Genomic DNA, 19,250 nt, shown 5'->3' on the forward strand with positions numbered 1-19,250 from the left:
AACAACAGCATTCAGGATGTCTAGATTATATAACTAAAATCATCCTGGCAATAGCAACATAGAGAGCAAAAGCTAGTTCAGTCTTCCTTACTCTCAAAGAAAGAAAAAAAGAGATGCAAACGAATTATTGAAAAGTAATATGCAAAAGGCAACCATGACTGGAATCAACCCACACTTGTGACAAGCATTTACTGACGTGAGTCAGCAGGAAGCAAAGGTAGTCTAGGAACGAGGAGCTCAGGAAGAGCGCAACACAGATCTTTCTTCTTTGGATAGTGACAAGTGATGCGTGTGTCATACCTCGAACGTTCCTACGCAACGATTTGGCCAATTTACTTGGTACTCAAAGTGCACAAAGGAATGGCGGGTGAACAAGGTGATCAATGGAGCAACGAATTACGTGCAAAAGGGTCGAAAGATGTACAGTAGGAAGTCATTGCTTATAATGTTACACTCCTGATCGTCCCAATGGATTTTGAACGCTGCTCAAAAAGAACTTTATCAGCAGCAATGAAAGCCAGTGAAGGGTGAGTCAGCTTCACTAGCGGCAGCGTATACTTACCATGAGCGGACAGCTTATCTGCTTGGATAGAGTATGAATTCGGAATGGATGGAGGGAGGTTACACGGCGTAGTTTAGAGAACTGTTGGCGGATGCATGGCGAAAATTATAAAGCAACAGTAGACAAGCACGCTTCACAATAAAAGATAACGATCTTTGATACACTGCAGCGTTGGAGTCAAGTGTGTGCTGTATCTATTCCCGCACACCGCACATGCAGTCAAAAGATACTAGCAAAATGGAATCGTCTGTGGACTACGCTTTATACTGTTTATCTTGTTGGGTGAAATAGAAACTGGCTGCTGGGAGGCTCGTGTCCTTGATATTTACTAAGCAACTGATGCCGTAAAATCTGTTAAGTTGTTTACCTTGTCGGACAATTCTATATTGCCATTTTATTGCTCACAGAAAAGCATTTCTTCCGTGAATCTACATGCTCATTCACATTCGTGTCTTTGTTTTTGCTCGACACGGTGCCGTGCACGGCCCCACTCACAAACAAGCGCCGATACCATCGGAGGGTACAGCTCCGCATGGTGAGAGACACGTACCACTACCGCCGAAGCACGCTTGTCTACTTGACCATCAGGTACCACTCCTCCTTTCATTTCCTTTGGTGCTGTATCTTTTGTTATGCCATAGTAGGCAGCCCACAAGTTGATACGCAACCCGTTATCTGGGCCAATGAGAATTCACGGGGATTTGAAGTCCCGAACGAGAAAAATGTCTATATAAAGCGAGCAATTTCGCCTTTCTTTTTTCTCTTCTCTTCAGTTCGTTTTGGTACAGCTTTGGTCTGTAGTACAGATGCACTGCTCTGTGCCATGATCGGGTCATTGCTTGTGCTGGCTATTGTCATAATTCTTCTGATGATCGGCAGATTCAGTGGTCCGCGCCCTGAAGAAAATTTGCAATATATACCAGTGGGAATGTGGTCATATACTCCGGCAGCCGATCGTGAACCTTCGGGTGCATGTGATGCCAACGGTATATGTTGGGATAATTGAAACGAACTTTTTTATTATTATTTATTACACACAAATAAGAAAATGATAAACAAAATAAAAAAAATATATTTTTCTTTTTCGCACTTTCCGCATAAACGTTTTACCGCTTTTTGCTTCGCCTTTTTTTTATGTGCACGACAAGTTCCTTTTTCTTTTTTCGCGAACAAAAAGCTAATTACTCCCCCCTCCATCCATTCACAGCTCCGTGCTAAACAAAGCGGGGAACAGTGACAGTGGCTCTGTATCGTAGCCGAAAGTAACACGATCACAATGCTTTGGCACTCTTTTTCACTTTCTGTGTTCGCCTAAATTGCCAAAGCAATTGTCAAGAAAAAAATTGTTATCGAGGATATGGTCGGTTATTTTATAAGAGGCAACGCCAGAGCATACGCCAGCAGACCTGTATAATTGTCAGATCTGTAAAAAATTGGAATGTTTTTTTTTCAGCTGTTCGTCTCTCTCACTCTTCCTGCACGTAGCTTATCACAACACAATTTTCTTATCATTTTGGGTTTCACCTGGATCGAAAAGCTTGCACTGATCTTTCCGATGTGCCTGCTTTTAAAGCGTGATTCTTGTAACAGCTCTTTCCCTCCCCTTACACCTTCACTTCTCTCTTCCTTTTCTTATTTAACTTTACTTCGTTACATATTTTCAAGGTATGCGTTACCTATTTGAAAGTGATGATCGCTCACCAAAGATATCAGGGGGACCTGTCAAAGATATGATATAGTTGCTCTACCGAAACTTGCACACAGGGATGCTGTGTTTTCCAGGCCAAGCGATTCGTTACTTATATATGACTTTTGCGGCTCGCAAACAATAAACCCGAGTATTGATTGAAGCCTTTTCCTTCGTATCGAGAAGTCGATGGTTCTAGAAAGAGCCCTGTTCTAATGTGTATCTGCGTATCGCTATGATAGCATAGATTTAATGAAGTTACTGGTGGTTACAATAGATCAATCTTCAGGGTCCCCCTTTTCCAAATAAAATTCAGGTGAGCTACCTGTTTCGACTTGCTTTTCCTTTGTCGGACACATTATTTCACGAGTCCGGATTATGTTATACAGGCTTTGTTCGATTAAAAGCCTCGTGCCAAATTTCTTTTCGCGCGTCCCCTTTCACATACACGTAATATAACTGATTTGATCTCGATTTTGCCTCCCGAATCATTCAGTACATCTTCTCGTTTATCGGACAGCGGGCTGTGTCGAATGTGTGAAAGTATGTCGCCGCTGGTTATACGCGATCCCCACTTACCAGACAGCCCTGTGGACACTGGTGGGAATCTCGCCTGATGCATGGAACAAAAGGAGCGACGCGATGCTTCAATGTTTGGGACAACAAGTCGAATCAGTATACATCAAATCTCAAGCCACGTATAAAGTACTGGAACGACTTGCTTGGCGAAGATACAGCATTCGCTTCTTTGGTGAAGTAAAACGATACTCTTTTTTTTTGCGTTAAGAGGATCGCGTATTCGGTAGTACTTACTACTGCTTATGCGCAAAAGATATACTAAAGCTTTTTCTTTGTTAAAAAATAAGACATCAGCAACCATGTGCATAGCAAACAATTACAACCTATTTTCGACAGTAGCACGTTACTGCCAGGATTCATCAGATATTTCTCGCATACGCTAACTACTCTGACGATTTCATTTCACACTTGCGATATCTCGCTGCCAATGCTACTGGACTTCTTGCCGTCATTAACGCATCTTTCAGTGATGTTTGATGGCCGCACTAACTTATCAGACGCTACTCTTGAACAAGTTGATGGCAGAAGCAGACACAAAAGGCCACCGATACACAACATTATCTTCTTAAGACTGGACGGTGTTCTCAGTTTTAAATACCGGATCCGTCCCTTATTGCAGCGTTGCTCCCACATCAAGTACTTGATATTATCGCCTTACTCACGATTCAACAACGTATCTCCAACCAACATCTATACAGCTTATGAGCTGTGCCCTCTATTACGCTACATTATGTGGGAATGCAGCGAACCAGTCATAGCAGACAGATGGATTTCACTATCAAGAAGCACGAGTGCTTATATTAAATAACTGAAAGGAAAGCATCGAATGATGGCGAGGAAGGCAGTATGGCTTATGAACTGCTATTCAACGGCAAGGGACACGAGAGGATCATGCCGATAGTAGTAAAATCGCAGCCGATACTAGAACATTTACGTATAGTCGCCTGTGGTCTTTCTGATATTCATTGCTGGGATGTCTTGGCACGCAACCAATTCACACAATATTCACGTACATTTTTCACTTTTTCACGGCGTGATTATTAGCTCTCCGAAGATTCACAGTGAATAATCCAGTACTGTGCCAAACTGATAGCAGTCTTGCTGAACGTAGCATAGTGGCAACTAGTATCCATTTGGCTGCTCTTTTTGATGTCATGCTTGATGGACTATGAGAGGCCAAGTTCGCTTGAATACTGCTCCTCCTTTTCTCTCTGTGACAATTAAAAGCTAACTTATCAGTGTCAGCAGATGACTTTCGGCGACAATTGCTCAAAACGAGTTCCCAATTATGACCACACTTTGCTATCAAAAGCATCAAGTGAAACAGCATAGTAAGCTATATCAATTAAGGGGAACACTATCTCTAGGAGAGATCACCATCATAACAACCAAGTACCTCAACAAATGCAATGAGTACATGTTGCTCGCTTTATTTGCTCTGGTATAACAAGTATAAAATATTGACGGGCCACGCAAGAAAGCGTACATCTGGAGAAATATGTCATTGGTTGTAAGATCCATTGCAATCGGCATGGCTGTATACAGTATGCCTCTCATGTATATTGCCATCAAGCTTTGACGAAAGAAGAATCCAGCCGCGAGAAGCCTGGAAAATAGACCGGTAATAACCCTAGGACCAAAATTATAAGAGTATATGTCAAATATGCATCCAATCCTTCGATATTGAATAGCAACAAAGAGCAATAGACGGGGAAACGACAGTAAATAGAAAAGAAAAACAATATACATACCTTCGTAAATACTCTTGTCGCGCTCAGAGAAAACGCAAAAGACAATCTTGTCGAACTTTGCATAATACGTCCAAAAGAGTTGCAAATTAGCAGCCTATCATAGCACAGTTGCATTGCCGTAAAAGACTCACCGAATTCTTTCCCTTAGCCAGATCTGCCATCAAGTAAGCGCGAACATTGGAAAGTGCCACATTGGCTGCTTGCTCGTGGTCATAACCGAATGCGCCCGTAGATATGCATGGAAATGCAACGGCACGCAAATTATTGGTTTCACATTTTCGAAGGCAGTTTATATAGCACTGGGCTAGGACTTGCTTTTCCTGATTGCGAGGTCCTACTGTGTGAATGACATCTGATCCACAGGCGATTTAAGTTATGCTTTCACAACAGTATATCCTATAACCAAAAAGAATCTCATACGTTTTGCTGGTAGTTGGTATCCCTTGGTAATTTTTGCTTCCTATAAAATTTACTTTGCGTGAATAAAGAACATTGGTCTATCCAGTCTTTCTGCTGTAATAATTACTACTTACGCCAATGGAGCATCCTTTGAGAGTTTTGCATTCTTGATATAGCTTTGGTCCAGCTTTTCTATAATGCAACTTGATCAATGTTACTGCGCGTAAATTGTAATAATGATCGGGCCATTACAGTCAAAGAAGGTTGTTTATTCTTTCAATTCTATAATTTCTTACCGATGAATCTGCCCGTTTGCTTAGAGGTTTGTACAAAATATAATTAGCGACCATAATAGTATTGATAGCTGCTGTGGATTATCACCCTTGGTGTTGTACAAAGTTCTTGGCACCATACCTCCTCCGCCTGGTTGAAGAGCTTGATTGCTTGGATTCACTTTAAGAGTGCAAAGTACGAGATGAGATGAGCCAGTAGAAAGAATGAGCTCGGTATAGTTTAAAAAAAAGTATGTTACCTATAGCATCTATACGGAGCGTACAAATGTCATAGTAGCTTTGAATAGCAACTCCTTAGTTCTCTGCTACAAGTGACCAGTAAAAATTACCAACTCTACCATAACCATATTTTCGACGAAATGCGTCGCTTCTGCACGTCTTCTTCTTTGATAGCACGTAAAGCGACACCGGAAGGACCACCTAACATGCTGGCCATCGGTAAAATAGTTAGTTAAAAGGAAACAAGAGTGCAGCGTCCGGCAGGGCTGATTTTTTTTATACAGAACGTCCGTGTGTTATCAGGGAACACATGACCTCCCACTCAATCCTCATTTGGTTAAATTAATCTGTGGCGCGGTATGTAGGTGAAGGTAAAAGAGGGAACTTACCGTCCGACTAACATAAAAACGGTGATTTAGCTCGTGTTATGCCCAAACTTCTGCACTCTAAGAGAAGGTATGAAGCGTATATAGTTTCGACTTTTTTTCACCCCACACATGGTACTAAACAGTTCATCAAAGAAATCATGCAGCAGTGACGAGCACGAATAAGAGTCGTAGTAGTAATGGATGACGTGTCATTACTGCTGCTGTTCTATGTGGCGCATAACGCCTTTTATTTGTTATGCATTACAATTACGGCACTGCAAGCGTCCTCAACAACAGGGTAAGGCACGGTCATGCAGATATGATGATGAGCAAATCCAAATGTCAATAAGCGTTGCCGTCAATTCTAAAAGCTTTATCAAGTGAGGTCGTTGTGGCTCACACATCAGCAATAAGCGACAACGACAACCGAAGAAGAATGTACAGTGATGTGATTGTAGAAAGGTCATGTGGTGCTGGCAAGATCCTAGATTACTGATGTTGCAAGTACAAGTCTACCCAGGAATTCGCTCCGCAGCAAAATCAAGGGGTGGTAGGCGAGGTGCTTTCGTAAGCTGCTGCGGCGTACCCAGGGCGGAAACAGCTGGATTGAGTGGCGACGGCGCGGGACATGTCACAAACTTTACAGTGAAATTATCCTCATCCGTTTAAACACCATGCAGCTTTTTGGAACGCTCCATGACTGGGTAGTTTCCTTTCCTCAAAACGAAGCATCATTTTCGACCTGTATTTATAAAAATTGGCAGATCCATGTGCCTTTTTATGTATTACAACGCAAAATAAAGGTAGCATATCTGCTTCGATAGTTAAAGAAAGTGGTTGCAGAGAAGTACTATATGTTGTATCTTCTACATGGCTTCTGTAAGATTAATGTACAAATAAAGGAATGATTTGCTTTAATAAATGGGTATGCATTTTTTTAGAGTTCATTCTGCTTTATCATTTCTCGTCCGTCGGCTGAAGGTGTTAATCGATGATAGCTAAGTATAGGTTCTGCTGTACTCGCGAACATTTGCGAAGTCCTTTCGAAACCGCTGCGCAGGGGAACTTTTGTCCTTCTGAGAGCAAGACCTCTTTCAAGACCGATCCTGACCCAATCCAAGCCTTTACGCAAATACTCGCATTTGTTATGTCTTGCGTGTGTGTAGCAGTACATGATGCTGACCAAAATAATCAGCTCGGTCTGTTCGTTGCGCAGCGGAGGAGCTACTTGTACTAGGAAAAACTCTGCAAAGCGCAAGGCCACGTCTGGATTAGGCGCATATCGTACAAGACTCGATGTAGCCTTTTGAAAAATTCGTATCTCTTCATCTGACAAGTGACGTGCTCGCTGATATGCTGGCTTATTTGGGTCATGGAGGTCAGGATATTGATTTGATGGGTCTTTAGTCTTTAACACTCCCTTTAGATAATGTGAGTATAGCTTTTTTCCACCATAAAAGTCCTTGTCAAGTTTGATTGCATCGAGTAGTTCACGGATAAACTCTCGTGGATTTATTGCTTCGGGAGCTTGCCGCAATATCGCTTCGGCACTGGACTTCATGACCGACCGGACAAACGTCGACAAAGAGAAAAAGTAAAAAATATGTGTGTGTGTGTGTAGGTGTTTATGAGTGTCAAAATGTAAATTAAAAAAGGACGAAAAAGAAATTGAGTCATCAACACAATGTATAAGGAATGATTTAGTTCTCGTTACACAAGGTCAATAAAGTCACACAATATGCTGCCTCGAACAGAATCCTGCTTTAGACCGGAGCAAATCAGTATAGCAGACCCCAGGTCATCTACCGATCTTCTTTTTCTACAAACAACTCTATATAAGGAATCGAATTTGAGGCTTCAAGTGTACGTACATAACTATTTGACAAGCAGAATAGCCGGTATGTAGAGACATCGTTATCAGTTAAAATCCGATGCTGTTTTTTCTTGATCGGTCCCGCAGGAAGTTCCAAAGTTAACTTCCATACTATGTACAAATATTATTCAATCATTGAGGCCTTATATAGTGTTCTGCTAGCGACGTACTATGTAGACTCGATGGATGAACATATATGCGTGTCTACAGCTGACATCAGTATAATCACATATATTCGGTTCATTTTTTCGTTGTGAAGCAGAGCACCTCAAGTCTGTAAGTCTTTTGTGAGCGTCTACCAATCAAGAATATCATAAGCAGCCAATATTAGAATATTTTGCTTTTGCCGTAAGTATACCTTTCTTAACGCTAATCCTGAGCTGCAACAATCAAGTTAGCAATCGACGCCCCACTCACACAGTCAGTTTTCAAGGCATAATCCATATACTTTAGCAACATATATCAAGAACGCCATGATCTACAGTTGCTTGACCTTTTCGGTCTTGTCGAGTCATTTGAGTGCAAATTATCGTAGAGCTGTTCCGAGCTAAAGTGAGCTTAATCATCAGTTTAAACTTAACAGCAGCCAGTTTATGGGTAGTCGATGAAGTAGTAGAGTGGGATTCGTGAGCTCTACGGACAAACTTCAAGGAATGTTTCTGGAAGAAAACCGAGTTTGTTGGATAATGAATGGAAGTAACCATTTCCATCAAATGAGCGTATTCTGTACATACGATTGTGCGAACCCATTTTCCTCTTTGTACACAAAGTAGCCATAAACCTACGCAGAAGCGATAATGTAGAAGGAGTACCCTAATAAGATCACTGCAACGATTTCCCGACTAGTTGATGAGTTAATATTGGATTATAAAGGTGATTTCGATGTATGAGCAGTGGTATACGCACACAGAGTAACCCCAACAGCCATTATCTTCTACACATAACAAGAGCGAATATTGAATGATTTTCAAACATTCTGGTAAAGCTGAAGTGACATTCAGGTTGTATCACACAATTGCTGAGTGACATATTGGCCAACGTCTGTTTTAACACCGTGACACCACAGTCTTGGGTCCATTGTAAAAGGCCAGTTGGAATAATCCGGGAATGAGTTCAATTTATAGAATAAGCTGCTAAAACAGTGAAACCTCACGAATTGGATGTGGCCATTGTTAAGAAAAATGGATTCGACGTGTGCCCAGTTAACGTATTTATTAACGAGCTTTTATTACATTTTGTGTTACATGCACTGCATGCTCACATAAAAATAGTGTGTGTACTATGCAGCTTGGCAAAACGATGGGATGGGTGTGTGGGTCGACGATGAGGCGCAGCGGAAAGAAGAACCTGGACATGTAAAAAAAAATGGTTCGAGCGCTCTGTGTCACCTCAAACATATGATCTTTCCCCGATTGGGGGGTCGCAGCAATGACCCTTTTTTGATACAAGGGTTCTAGGTCATGAATTCTATATGCTAAGCAACTCTGAAATTTACCGTGTAAACCAAATGACCAATTTGAGATCTTCTTCCTATTGTATCGAAGGGGGAGAGAAATTGAAAGGAGAGAGAGAGAGAGAGAGACGGCGAGTTCAAAGAAGAATGCAGGCCCACGGCCCCCCTTCCATGTTAAGGCACATACCACATGTATGCCGAGAGAACGGACGATCATCAGCCTCATGCACGATCTGACCCAGACATTCAAAGGCATTGTTTGGATTGCGAGTTTATAGAAAATAGTTTCGGTAGTGTTACAAACTTTTTATCTTGTTTTTTGTGTGCGTGTGTGTGTTCAACATTACACATCACAGAGGAAGGGGAAGGAACGATACTATAATATGTACTGGAAGAGGAAGGTTCAAATAATCAAATGACCAAGGCCAGCTTATCAAAGATGTGTTGAAGAAAGGATGTTGTGGCGTCCCTTTGACGATTATTTTAGAGAGAAGAACGGATATACAAGTGTCGTGGTGGGATGATAATGAGAGCACGGGGGAGATAATAAGAATATACAATGTACAAGAGAGTGTGTTGTGTAGATGATGATGAAGATGATTGATGACTACCGGGAAGGTGACACAGCAGTTGCAACTGCCGTTTTGGATGCTGCTTCAGGTACAGATGATGATGATGACGATGAAGATGACGATGACGATGCTGATGGTGATGAAGACTTGCACGACACCATGGTGGATACGGTTTCGCTTAACATGCTTGCAAACATATTGAGCTCCTTGCCGGAATCGAATCGCGTATACTGACGGCATACAACCGCACGTAATAGATCAAGGAGTACGGCGGTCTGGAATTCAATTTCATCCATCCACAATCGCCAACATGACGAGTCTGATGCAGCAACGACCGTCGTGATGGTTTGCGGTCGCACCATCGTGGTGCTGTCGCGGTTACTGGTTGTTGCTGTTGATGTTGTCATTCTCGTCGTATTAGTGGTGCTGGGTGTGGCGTTCTTTTTGTTGTTGTTGTTGTTGTTGTCGGATGATGATGACTGTGACTGATAGGATATAAAGAAGGTGATAATCCGCTGACGAGTAAGAATATGCAGATCGGCTGCAGTCATTAGCTCTGTTTGACAAAGATTGCCAATGAACTGCACCAAGACCCTGAATCCATGGCGCACAGATTCAGTGCGGGCTAGAGATGTGGACGTACCACTGCCTGATGATACACGTCGTCGATGTTGCTGATGGTACCGACGTGTCAAAATGTCAATGTGCCGAGAAATGTGTGCCAGCAATAACCGATGGTGGATGGCACTCGCAGGGTCCGCATCAAAGAGCGCCGTCAGTGTTGGATAGAGCGTTACAAGGAGCGTCGTCATCAAACGACCCATGGGCGTTGAAGCATACTTCTGTTTCTTGCCCTGACTCAACATTGTCGGCAAGTCGTTTGCTGATGAATGTTGGTGCGGTAAGGGGTCGAGCGATGGGTCGTAGAGAACATGATCGAGCATGATGCCCAGGGCCTTGTCGAGCAAAAAATCGAGACACGGCGCCCAGTTGAGCTGCGGTGTTCGATCATAGATCTCGACGGCAAGTCGATTTGCAACTGATTGGATCGCTGGGTGGTTGATATTGTGCTGCTCGTCGTATCCGTACCGACACACATAGGCGATGCTGGCGTGGATCAGATGGTTGAATGAGTTGATGCGTGGTCGTGCGAGGTCGATGTGGTACTTGTGCCATACGAGCTGATGCGCCAGTTTCTGGCAAGAGCGTGAGGTGGTCCCGAAATACCAAAGATCCGAGAAGCTCAAGTAGGAAGCGATTTTCAACAAGGACTCCAGAGGCAAATCGCACACCGAGCAGGGCTTCTTCATGGCGGTGTGGTGGTTGATGGGCAGTAGCGTTTGAGGAATGTGAAGAAGAAAGGGGAACGAGAACGTAACAAGCCAAAAGAAAAGGAGAAAGAGAGGAAGAAAACAAGAAGAAAAAGGAACGAGCGAAAAAAGCAAAAAGACAGAATGCGGAGGGCCTCTTTGGAACGCCTGGACTCGTCTTTTTTTGGAATCACCGTCGATTGCTGTATGCGGGTCTAAACCCAAATAGGCAATTACCATGGTTCCAGACTCTTGTTGCTTGGTTAAGTTGGCTGGTGAAATTGTGGTTGAGGGGCCCTTTTTTCTATGTCCAGACCTTGCTTGTCCGCGTGTGTATGTGTGTTGTGTGTGTGTATGGAAGTCTTTCCTTACGGAGATCTCTACTACTGTCGATCCTTGTCCATTCCGTCACTGCATGCCACCTCGACATGGGATTCCATAATCTTGACCAGCGTCTTGGCCATTTCGAAATCATAGGCGTAGACGGTTGTTGATTTGCAAATGTCCACTGAGCGTTTCAGATAGCGTAGAGCCAATTGACTGTTTGTGTAGCGCCAGAACTTGTGATAGACACTATTGGCAAAGACGAGACCAATCAATGGGCTATTGCAATAATTTGCCGAGGCCTCGATCGCGCATGTGATAGAATAAGCTGCATGCATGCATATGCCAAAGTGCGAGTCGCGGCGTCCCTTGCTGGTCGTCGTCGTCGCCGGCATCGTCAAAAACGGATAGTGGAGTAAAATCTTATTGATGTTAAATTCGACCTGCACCAACAAAATACACGCCCGGGCAAACATGTCAACGTCGGCTGTGTAACGTCCATGTTCGCTACTGTTATTGTGGTGATGATGGTGACGGTGCAGCTGACCCGACAGGTCTTGCTTGAACTCCCATGGCAGCTCCTGGTTGTAAAAGTTGTCAAGTTGTTTTTCTCGTGGCTGTAACATGTCTGCAAGTTCCTGTGCGCTCAAGCCTTGTTGTTGTGCAGACAAGATACACGCCATCACCGCATCTCGCTGCGTCTGCAGCTGGAACTTGAAGGCCCAAGTGCTGAGCAGGTAGTAGTCTCTGTGCGTCTTCTGCGGAGGCTGTAGCAACTGCAGCGGCGGGCTGTTCCATCCATCCCCCAGCCGCGCCGATCCCCCTCGAAGCAGCTGGCTCCATATGTGAAAGTAATAGAGAGACCATGCTAGCATATTGTCGTACGGTGACAGCGACAGGGATCCATCGTACAGGCCTAGATCGTGCGCCATGGAAACTGCGATCCATTCATAGTAGCTAATGAGCCCTGGATACCCGTTCTGGTAACTGCAATAAGACAGCAATATCGCTGCCCGGCACGTATCTGGCGACGGTTCATCGAAACAATCCGCCAAGAGCTCCCGTGCTTGAAGGCAATAGGCCACCGAGAGAGCCTTGCCCATATTGTATTGCGATCCATCACCACTCCCACCACCGCTGTTAGTCTTTTTGTTCCAGACATGGACCTGGAACGCATTTCTTGCGGTCATTGCGCATATGGCATAGACTAGAACTCTGGCAGCCCTACCACTTTTGTATCGGGCCATAAATTCCTCCGTGTCAATGATAGGCAGCCGGATCGCCGAGCAACAAGGCGTGCGACAGTACAGATCCAGCAGGTCACTGGTGAGCTGTTCCGTAATCTCAATAGGATAGTCACTAGGCATCGCTGGATGCGTTGGATAAGCCCATGCATCCCATACTGCAAAAGGACACTCGTCCAGCCGATTCTTCTTGTGTGCCACATCCATCATTATCATCATGGGACTCTGATTGACTTGAGCAATATGGTCGATCAGCTTGAGTAAATCGTTGTACGACGCAATATATGCAACTCCTGTGTAACCCTGGCGCGACGACATCACCGTCCAGATTGCTTTCCGCTGCCGCTTCTTTTCTTCTCGTCGAAGCGCCTGTTCGTACTTGTCCATCATCGCATTGAGCTTTGCTACGGCCGTCGCAATGTGGTAAATCTTGGGCTTTTCGTCGTAATCATATGCGCATGTAACCCCGTTTTGCTGACATCGTTTGCATCTTGGTAGCGTCATGTCGCACGGTTGTAAAGATTGGTAGCATTTTTGGCATGGAAAAACGTTGTTTTGATGCGTCAATTGCTGCTCGAGTGGAGGATGTGGACGGTGTCGGATGAGGCCTTGGAAATAATGGACTCGATTACTCAGCGCCGTCGTCAATTCTTGCAGTTGTTTTAATGTGGGCGCGTGTTCAGGATAAGAGCAGCTTAGGCCTTTGAGCTTGCATCTGGAGCAGGGGTTCTTGCGATCGCAACTGTGTCTGCATTTAGAATATAATATATTAACTTTTTATTAAAGAGGAATGTTTATTTTTGCAATGTCATCATCACTAGAAGTTTCCGTACCTAATGCTTCGACATCGGAAACAAGCAGTTCGCGGAATCAACAATTTGGTAAAATGACCAGAAGAATTAGTCTCCTCTATGCCATCAACCATCAAGGGAGGTAATGTTTACGATGTTGCGAGAAGCAAATTCAAGGGAGAAGCTGTATTGAAGACTTTCACATTTTGTCGGTCCGTCCGGCAGAAAGATTTTGTGTATTGACGGGCCGAACGGGCAGGGAAATGAAAAGAAGCGCTGCCTGTGTGTGTGTGTGTCAAACCAAAACGGGCAAATCATTTCCAAATTTGTAGATTAGGGTAAAATAGTAATAAATTCACTTCTTTTATTATATTGCTAATTCGTAGTAAGTGAAGTCGACTCTAGCCTGAATGAAATTGTAGCTCTGGGGGAGGGGTTTAAGAATGAAAAAGTAATCCCCATAAAAGAAAAAGTGTAGCGATGGGTATATAAAGCAGAGACTGATATAGGAGAAAAAGTGCTTTTAGTAGGTACCGACAACCTCGGTGTTGGAGTTCTTGTCGTTGCTAGCAAGTACGCCTCCCTTGGCTAAGTTGGTCGCCTAAACATACAACACAGAAATATTTAGCTTCTTCTCCGTTTAGGTGGATACAAAGAGAGCAGTAAGGAGAAGTGAACTTACAACGCCACTGACATGGCCTTCATAGTTGCTACCGGCAACATTGACATCCGAGTGACCGCGCTTGTAGTGGCCTTGGCCGGTGATAACTGTGGTGTCGGCGTTTTTGTCGTTGGAAGCAAGAACACCACCCTTGGCTAAGTTGGTCGCCTGTACACAGATATCAGTGTGTTTGTTAGACTCAATGATAGGCAAACTAGATTCAGCCGAGAGATATAAAGAGCAATATACTTACAACACCACTGACGTGACCTTCACCATTGTTACCGCCAACATTGACATCCGAGTGACCGCGCTTGTAGTGGCCTTGGCCGGTGATAACTGTGGTGTCAGCGTTTCTGTCGTTGGAAGCAAGGACACCACCCTTGGCCAAGTTGGTCGCCTGTACACAGATATCAGTGTGTTTGTTAGACTCAATGATAGGCAAACTCCCAGATATAGCCAGTAGGTATAAAGAGCAATATTACTTACAACACCACTGACGTGCCCTTCACCGTTATTACCACCAACATTGACATCCGAGTGACCGCGCTTGTAGTGGCCTTGGCCGGCGATAACTGTAGTGTCAGCGTTTCTGTCGTTGGAAGCAAGGACACCACCCTTGGCCAAGTTGGTCGCCTGTACACAGATATCAGTGTGTTTGTTAGACTCAATGATAGGCAAACTCCCAGATATAGCCAGTAGGTATAAAGAGCAATATTACTTACAACACCACTGACGTGCCCTTCACCGTTATTACCACCAACATTGACATCCGAGTGACCGCGCTTGTAGTGGCCTTGGCCGGCGATAACTGTAGTGTCAGCGTTTCTGTCGTTGGAAGCAAGGACACCACCCTTGGCCAAGTTGGTCGCCTGTACACAGATATCAGTGTGTTTGTTAGACTCAATGATAGGCAAACTCCCAGATATAGCCAGTAGGTATAAAGAGCAATATTACTTACAACACCACTGACGTGCCCTTCACCGTTATTACCACCAACATTGACATCCGAGTGACCGCGCTTGTAGTGGCCTTGGCCGGCGATAACTGTAGTGTCAGCGTTTCTGTCGTTGGAAGCAAGGACACCACCCTTGGCCAAGTTGGTCGCCTGTACACAGATATCAGTGTGTTTGTTAGACTCAATGATAGGCAAACTCCCAGATATAGCCAGTAGGTATGAAGAGCAATATTACTTACAACACCACTGACGTGCCCTTCACCGTTACTACCACCAACATTGACATCCGAGTGACCGCGCTTGTAGTGGCCGTGGCCAGCGACAGCTGTGGCTTCAGCGTTTCTGTCATTGGAAGCAAGGACACCACCCTTGGCTAGATTGGTCGCCTGTATACAGATATCAACGTGTTTGTTAGACTCAATGATAGGCAAACTCCTAGGTTCAGCCCGAAGATAAAAAGGGCAATATTACTCACAACACCACTGACATGACCTTCTCCGTTGTTACCACCGACGTTAACGTCAGAGGATCGGCGTTGATGGGCAACGTTAGTGCGCGAGTTCTTGTCGTTGGAAGCAAGAACACCACCCTCGGCCACATTGGTAAGCTAAAATCAATTGAAGATGAAAATGTTTAGAGTTGCGATATATAATAGAATGGCGAGCAGGAAGCAGTTTAGAATGATAAGATTGTATACGTACAACGCCGCTGACATGACCCTCGGTGTTGCTGCCACCAACGTTGGTATCTGACCAGCGACGTACATGTTGACCCTGGTAGCCACCACCGACAACAGTAGTACCCGAGTTCTTGTCGTTCGAGGCAATAACACCACCCTTCAGAAGGTTGGTGGCCTACATTATTGGGAACGATTGATATAAGTAAAAAAGGAAAGGTAAAATGCAAAAATGATTCATTGAAGAGCATATAAGCTACTGCTACTCACAACACCGCTAACGGAACCTTCACCGTTGCTACCGCCGACATTGGTATCCGAAAAACCACGCTTGTGATGACCATTGATGACAGTGGTGTCCGAGTTTCTGTCGTTGCTTGCAAGAACGCCACCCTTGGCTGCGTTAGTCAGCTAAAGACAAAAAGAAAACAAATTGGTATATGTGAGTTGTTGTTGTCACAGTGCAATATGTCGTTGATAGTAGTGGGATAGTGTAAAAAGAGAGAGATGGAGGAAAATCTTACAACACCGCTAACGTGGCCATCGACGTTGCTACCACCAACGTTGGTATTATAACCTCCGTGAGGCAAAGCGGATGTGGCAACGGCCAAAAGAGAAATAGCAGCGGTAATAGACGCGATCTTCATTTTTAGGTATAGAGTATAGGTTTTTCAGTGGTGATCAAAGAAGAGTGATACAAAATGTACTTGTAGTGGAGATGTGGTTCTGTTGTGATGATGATGTTCTTTGTGGACGGTAGATTGTGTCTTATATATACCATTTTTTAAGAAACGCGAATCCCCTCGATTCACTTTGCTAGCTGGCTACTACTGTTGCTGCATCACTTGGACTATATTCAACTCCAGGCCCAATGATCAGAAAACTATATCTACTTAGTAGCGAAGTACTATCATCGTAGTAGCTATGTCGATCCATGACGAGAGGCGCGTAGGGCTGTTTAATTAACCCCAAAGGTAGGAGCAATAAGGGAGGAGAAGGGCTCACAGATTCTTTTACGGAGCATTGCTTTTTGAGTGGCCTTCTCATCACACGCGATGCATGTACTGCTTGCATCTGCATAGCAGAAATGACTAGAGCGCCAAAAAAAGTCACTAGTGTCAAATGCTCCTGGATAATTATATTACTTCTTCCCAGCTCGATTCCTCATTTCCCCTGTTTTTCTTATGCAGGACTGTTTTATTCACCTGCATTGTATGAACCACGTAAAAATCAAGAAAGAATACATGTGCTCGCCTTTTTACTTGTCGTCTCAAAGGGCAGCTATTTCGGTGTTGTTGCCACCATCCTCTCTTCTCAACGATCGAGAGATATTTATTAGACAACTGAACCTGCTTCTTGTGTGTTCCTTCGCGGAGAAACTCTTGCTTTGTTGTTGTAATCAATGCAGCAAGTCCATCATAAAATGCTGTGGACGAATATGTTAATGTCGTCTATTAAATTCTCTCAGATGATGCTCCGGCCACCAGTTGACGTACACTCTTCATTGAAATATACACGAACAGAATAGCCCGTGTAATGGACAATATGCTGACATGAATAGCAAATATAAATCCCTGGAGTACAGGGTTTCTTTTCTTTACATGAAGTGCTTCAATTGGGTGATATTATACGCTGTTTGACCGGTGCTAGTGTTAATTTCAGTTGCAACCTTTGTACCCCTTATAATCTCTGATCAAGCATGGCAGTAACAAGCTATAAACAGATGGCGAGCTCCCCTACTTCTTGTGTCCCTTTTGTCCCCGACTCAGTTGTTTCGCTAATATCCAGGGTTTGTATAAGGGCTATTGCTGCTGCGTCTGATTGCATGAGCCTTCTCAACTGTCGTCATTTTCCGCCATAAAACTAACAAACGCTAACACTGTATCACACAGAAATCACACAAAGGGCCTCGATCCAAAAAAGGAAGTATGCGGTTTAATGGCTTGTCCAGGGCGTCGTACACATAATCCCATTAGTTGTTGACGAACATCCAGCCTGTATCAAATACAGTACCGCATTCTCGCTCTTTTTTTATTATCTCCGTGACACTTAGTTCATTAAGTAAACAATAATTATATACGGCGATATCTAAAATATGCTTGTTGTTTTGTTATACTGAGCTATACTAATGGGGAACCAATGTATTTCTAAAAAGCCTGGATTAATGCATATAAAAGATGTGATAAGGAGTGAGTGGTTTTTTGTGGGGTTCAAGAAACTCGCGTTGTTGGGAGAAAGCAGTCGTTCTGCACTGCAGTAGCCTGGATCAACACCATCCGCGACAAACGCTTCAACATCTTTCTATTTGCGACCACGTCTTTCACGCGTTTTTCCGAGCGACAACATTGCTCAGAAAATTCTACACCTCAAAGACGATGAAGGCCGTTTGGTGTACGACACAGACATCGGCTGGCAACTTTTCCAAAAGAGCTCTGATCACATCAAGTTAGGCATTAGCATCAGCAAGGGGTGCCTTGATGCTGTCCAATGTACCAAGGAAGGTTGCTAGAAACTGGTGAAACTTGAGTCTACCAAGGCTAACATCAGAAAGCAATTGAAAGCTGGCTGTATTTTTTGCCCCGGAGAAATCGCCTTTGATTCGTGTTGGATGTGTTGCAAAAGTCAACCTGATATTTACTGGCAATGTCGGCAAATTGACATACAAGGGCACACACACCCTTGTCGAGTTCAACCCCCCTCCATGATACGATGGATACGTCGGGACAGGTTGACAAGCACATCTCGGAATGTCCAACGGATACGGCGCAGACATTGTTGGTTGGCACCAGCACCATCCGTCCGCAAAGCCCAAGCCATCCAATTGACTCATCGATGCTAATCTTCAGCACAAATCCAAGATCAAACGCTATCGACGTGACTACTTGGTCAAAAACGACAAGTTGTCTGCGAAAAAGCCTGATTTGGAGTTGTCGTACGATGCGCTTAATGCTCTTAATGGCGAGTTCCCAGGCTATATCCAATCTGCGGATATGGCCCCTCGCCAATATTGCCTTACTTTCTGCGAGCCCAACATTGCCGCACGCGTAGAATTCAAAATGTATCTAATGCTCACGGATGTGACTTACGACTGCTTCCCCGATGGATTCTATCTGTGCACAACAAACATGTACTTCCAAGAACTTGATCAATATGCTGTCATATTTCAGGCTGTCTTTGGTTGGCTTAATTTCGTCCACCCATTTTGCGGCTTACTTCAAAACCTTTTCCCTCATGTTTGATTTTGCAATCGGATCTACGGACAACAAGATCGACAATAATTTCTCTGGCCTGGTGATGGACTTTTCTCTTGCGCAGCGGAACGGCTTTATGCTGGCATTACGAGCAAATGTTTCCTTTTAGCAAAGTTGATCCCAAATTTTTGTTAAAAGGTTGCTATTATCAATGGCGCCTATCCGTCCAGTGTCTCGTCAACAATCATGCAGTGGTGCCAGTGGGAAAAGAGATTGACTTTGAAGACTTGACGAACACAATGTACGACGTTAAGGGCGAGAACGGCTTCCAACTGGCTG

The 19,250-nt window shown here is 44.1% G+C and overlaps 5 protein-coding genes across 5 annotated transcripts; 1 reads left to right on the plus strand and 4 right to left on the minus strand.

Moving 5' to 3' along the window:
* Window positions 1-4,126: 4,126 nt before the first annotated feature.
* On the minus strand, window positions 4,127-5,744 carry BDB00DRAFT_796924 (MACRO domain-containing protein 2). The gene is made up of 9 exons (XM_053121506.1): window positions 5,610-5,744; window positions 5,511-5,548; window positions 5,393-5,431; window positions 5,275-5,293; window positions 5,113-5,170; window positions 5,000-5,039; window positions 4,711-4,931; window positions 4,580-4,634; window positions 4,127-4,458 (listed from the first exon to the last, which is right to left on the minus strand). Exons 1-9 carry the CDS (start codon window positions 5,705-5,707, stop codon window positions 4,397-4,399), a joined length of 630 nt encoding a protein of 209 aa, XP_052985113.1. The 5' UTR covers window positions 5,708-5,744; the 3' UTR covers window positions 4,127-4,396.
* Window positions 5,617-6,549, plus strand: BDB00DRAFT_796927 (uncharacterized protein). The gene is made up of 4 exons (XM_053121507.1): window positions 5,617-5,699; window positions 5,880-5,946; window positions 6,012-6,156; window positions 6,240-6,549. The coding sequence occupies exons 3-4, from the start codon at window positions 6,056-6,058 to the stop codon at window positions 6,352-6,354; spliced, it is 216 nt and encodes a 71-aa protein (XP_052985114.1). The 5' UTR covers window positions 5,617-5,699; window positions 5,880-5,946; window positions 6,012-6,055; the 3' UTR covers window positions 6,355-6,549.
* On the minus strand, window positions 6,550-7,498 carry BDB00DRAFT_796930 (uncharacterized protein). Its single transcript, XM_053121508.1, has 2 exons — window positions 6,800-7,498; window positions 6,550-6,661 (listed from the first exon to the last, which is right to left on the minus strand). The coding sequence occupies exons 1-2, from the start codon at window positions 7,417-7,419 to the stop codon at window positions 6,637-6,639; spliced, it is 645 nt and encodes a 214-aa protein (XP_052985115.1). The 5' UTR covers window positions 7,420-7,498; the 3' UTR covers window positions 6,550-6,636.
* A 2,293-nt stretch (window positions 7,499-9,791) lies between these two features.
* Window positions 9,792-11,152, minus strand: BDB00DRAFT_904133 (uncharacterized protein; the record flags this gene model as incomplete). Its single annotated transcript, XM_053128573.1, has 2 exons — window positions 10,237-11,152; window positions 9,792-10,125 (listed from the first exon to the last, which is right to left on the minus strand). Exons 1-2 carry the CDS (start codon window positions 11,064-11,066, stop codon window positions 9,792-9,794), a joined length of 1,164 nt encoding a protein of 387 aa, XP_052985116.1. The 5' UTR covers window positions 11,067-11,152.
* A 297-nt stretch (window positions 11,153-11,449) lies between these two features.
* Window positions 11,450-16,367, minus strand: BDB00DRAFT_866924 (uncharacterized protein; the record flags this gene model as incomplete). Its single annotated transcript, XM_053126285.1, has 13 exons — window positions 11,450-13,382; window positions 13,468-13,543; window positions 13,960-14,026; window positions 14,108-14,254; window positions 14,340-14,486; window positions 14,576-14,722; window positions 14,812-14,958; window positions 15,048-15,194; window positions 15,284-15,430; window positions 15,520-15,651; window positions 15,746-15,898; window positions 15,991-16,131; window positions 16,245-16,367. The coding sequence occupies 13 exons, from the start codon at window positions 16,365-16,367 to the stop codon at window positions 11,450-11,452; spliced, it is 3,507 nt and encodes a 1,168-aa protein (XP_052985117.1).
* Window positions 16,368-19,250: the final 2,883 nt, after the last annotated feature.

The sequence above is a fragment of the Zychaea mexicana genome, assembly GCF_025766255.1.
Source record: "Zychaea mexicana strain RSA 1403 chromosome Unknown BDB00scaffold_3, whole genome shotgun sequence".
NCBI lineage: Eukaryota > Fungi > Mucoromycota > Mucoromycetes > Mucorales > Lichtheimiaceae > Zychaea > Zychaea mexicana.

What these genes read in the sequence shown, in the direction of transcription:
- BDB00DRAFT_796930 (XM_053121508.1), bottom strand. Translation starts at nt 7,419, where the DNA reads ATGAAGTCCAGTGCCGAAGCGATATTGCGGCAAGCTCCCGAAGCAATA. An exon ending in ATGATAAAGCAGAATGAACT is followed by an intron (nt 6,662 to 6,799) that starts CTAAAAAAATGC and finishes CAGATATGCTAC; the next exon opens with CTTTATTTTGCGTTGTAATA.
- BDB00DRAFT_796924 (XM_053121506.1), bottom strand. Translation starts at nt 5,707, where the DNA reads ATGGCCAGCATGTTAGGTGGTCCTTCCGGTGTCGCTTTACGTGCTATC. An exon ending in TCGTCGAAAATATGGTTATG is followed by an intron (nt 5,549 to 5,609) that starts GTAGAGTTGGTA and finishes TGCTATTCAAAG; the next exon opens with CTACTATGACATTTGTACGC. An exon ending in CGACAAGAGTATTTACGAAG is followed by an intron (nt 4,459 to 4,579) that starts GTATGTATATTG and finishes TTTTGGTCCTAG; the next exon opens with GGTTATTACCGGTCTATTTT.
- BDB00DRAFT_796927 (XM_053121507.1), top strand. Translation starts at nt 6,056, where the DNA reads ATGGATGACGTGTCATTACTGCTGCTGTTCTATGTGGCGCATAACGCC. An exon ending in CAAGCGTCCTCAACAACAGG is followed by an intron (nt 6,157 to 6,239) that starts GTAAGGCACGGT and finishes AGCTTTATCAAG; the next exon opens with TGAGGTCGTTGTGGCTCACA.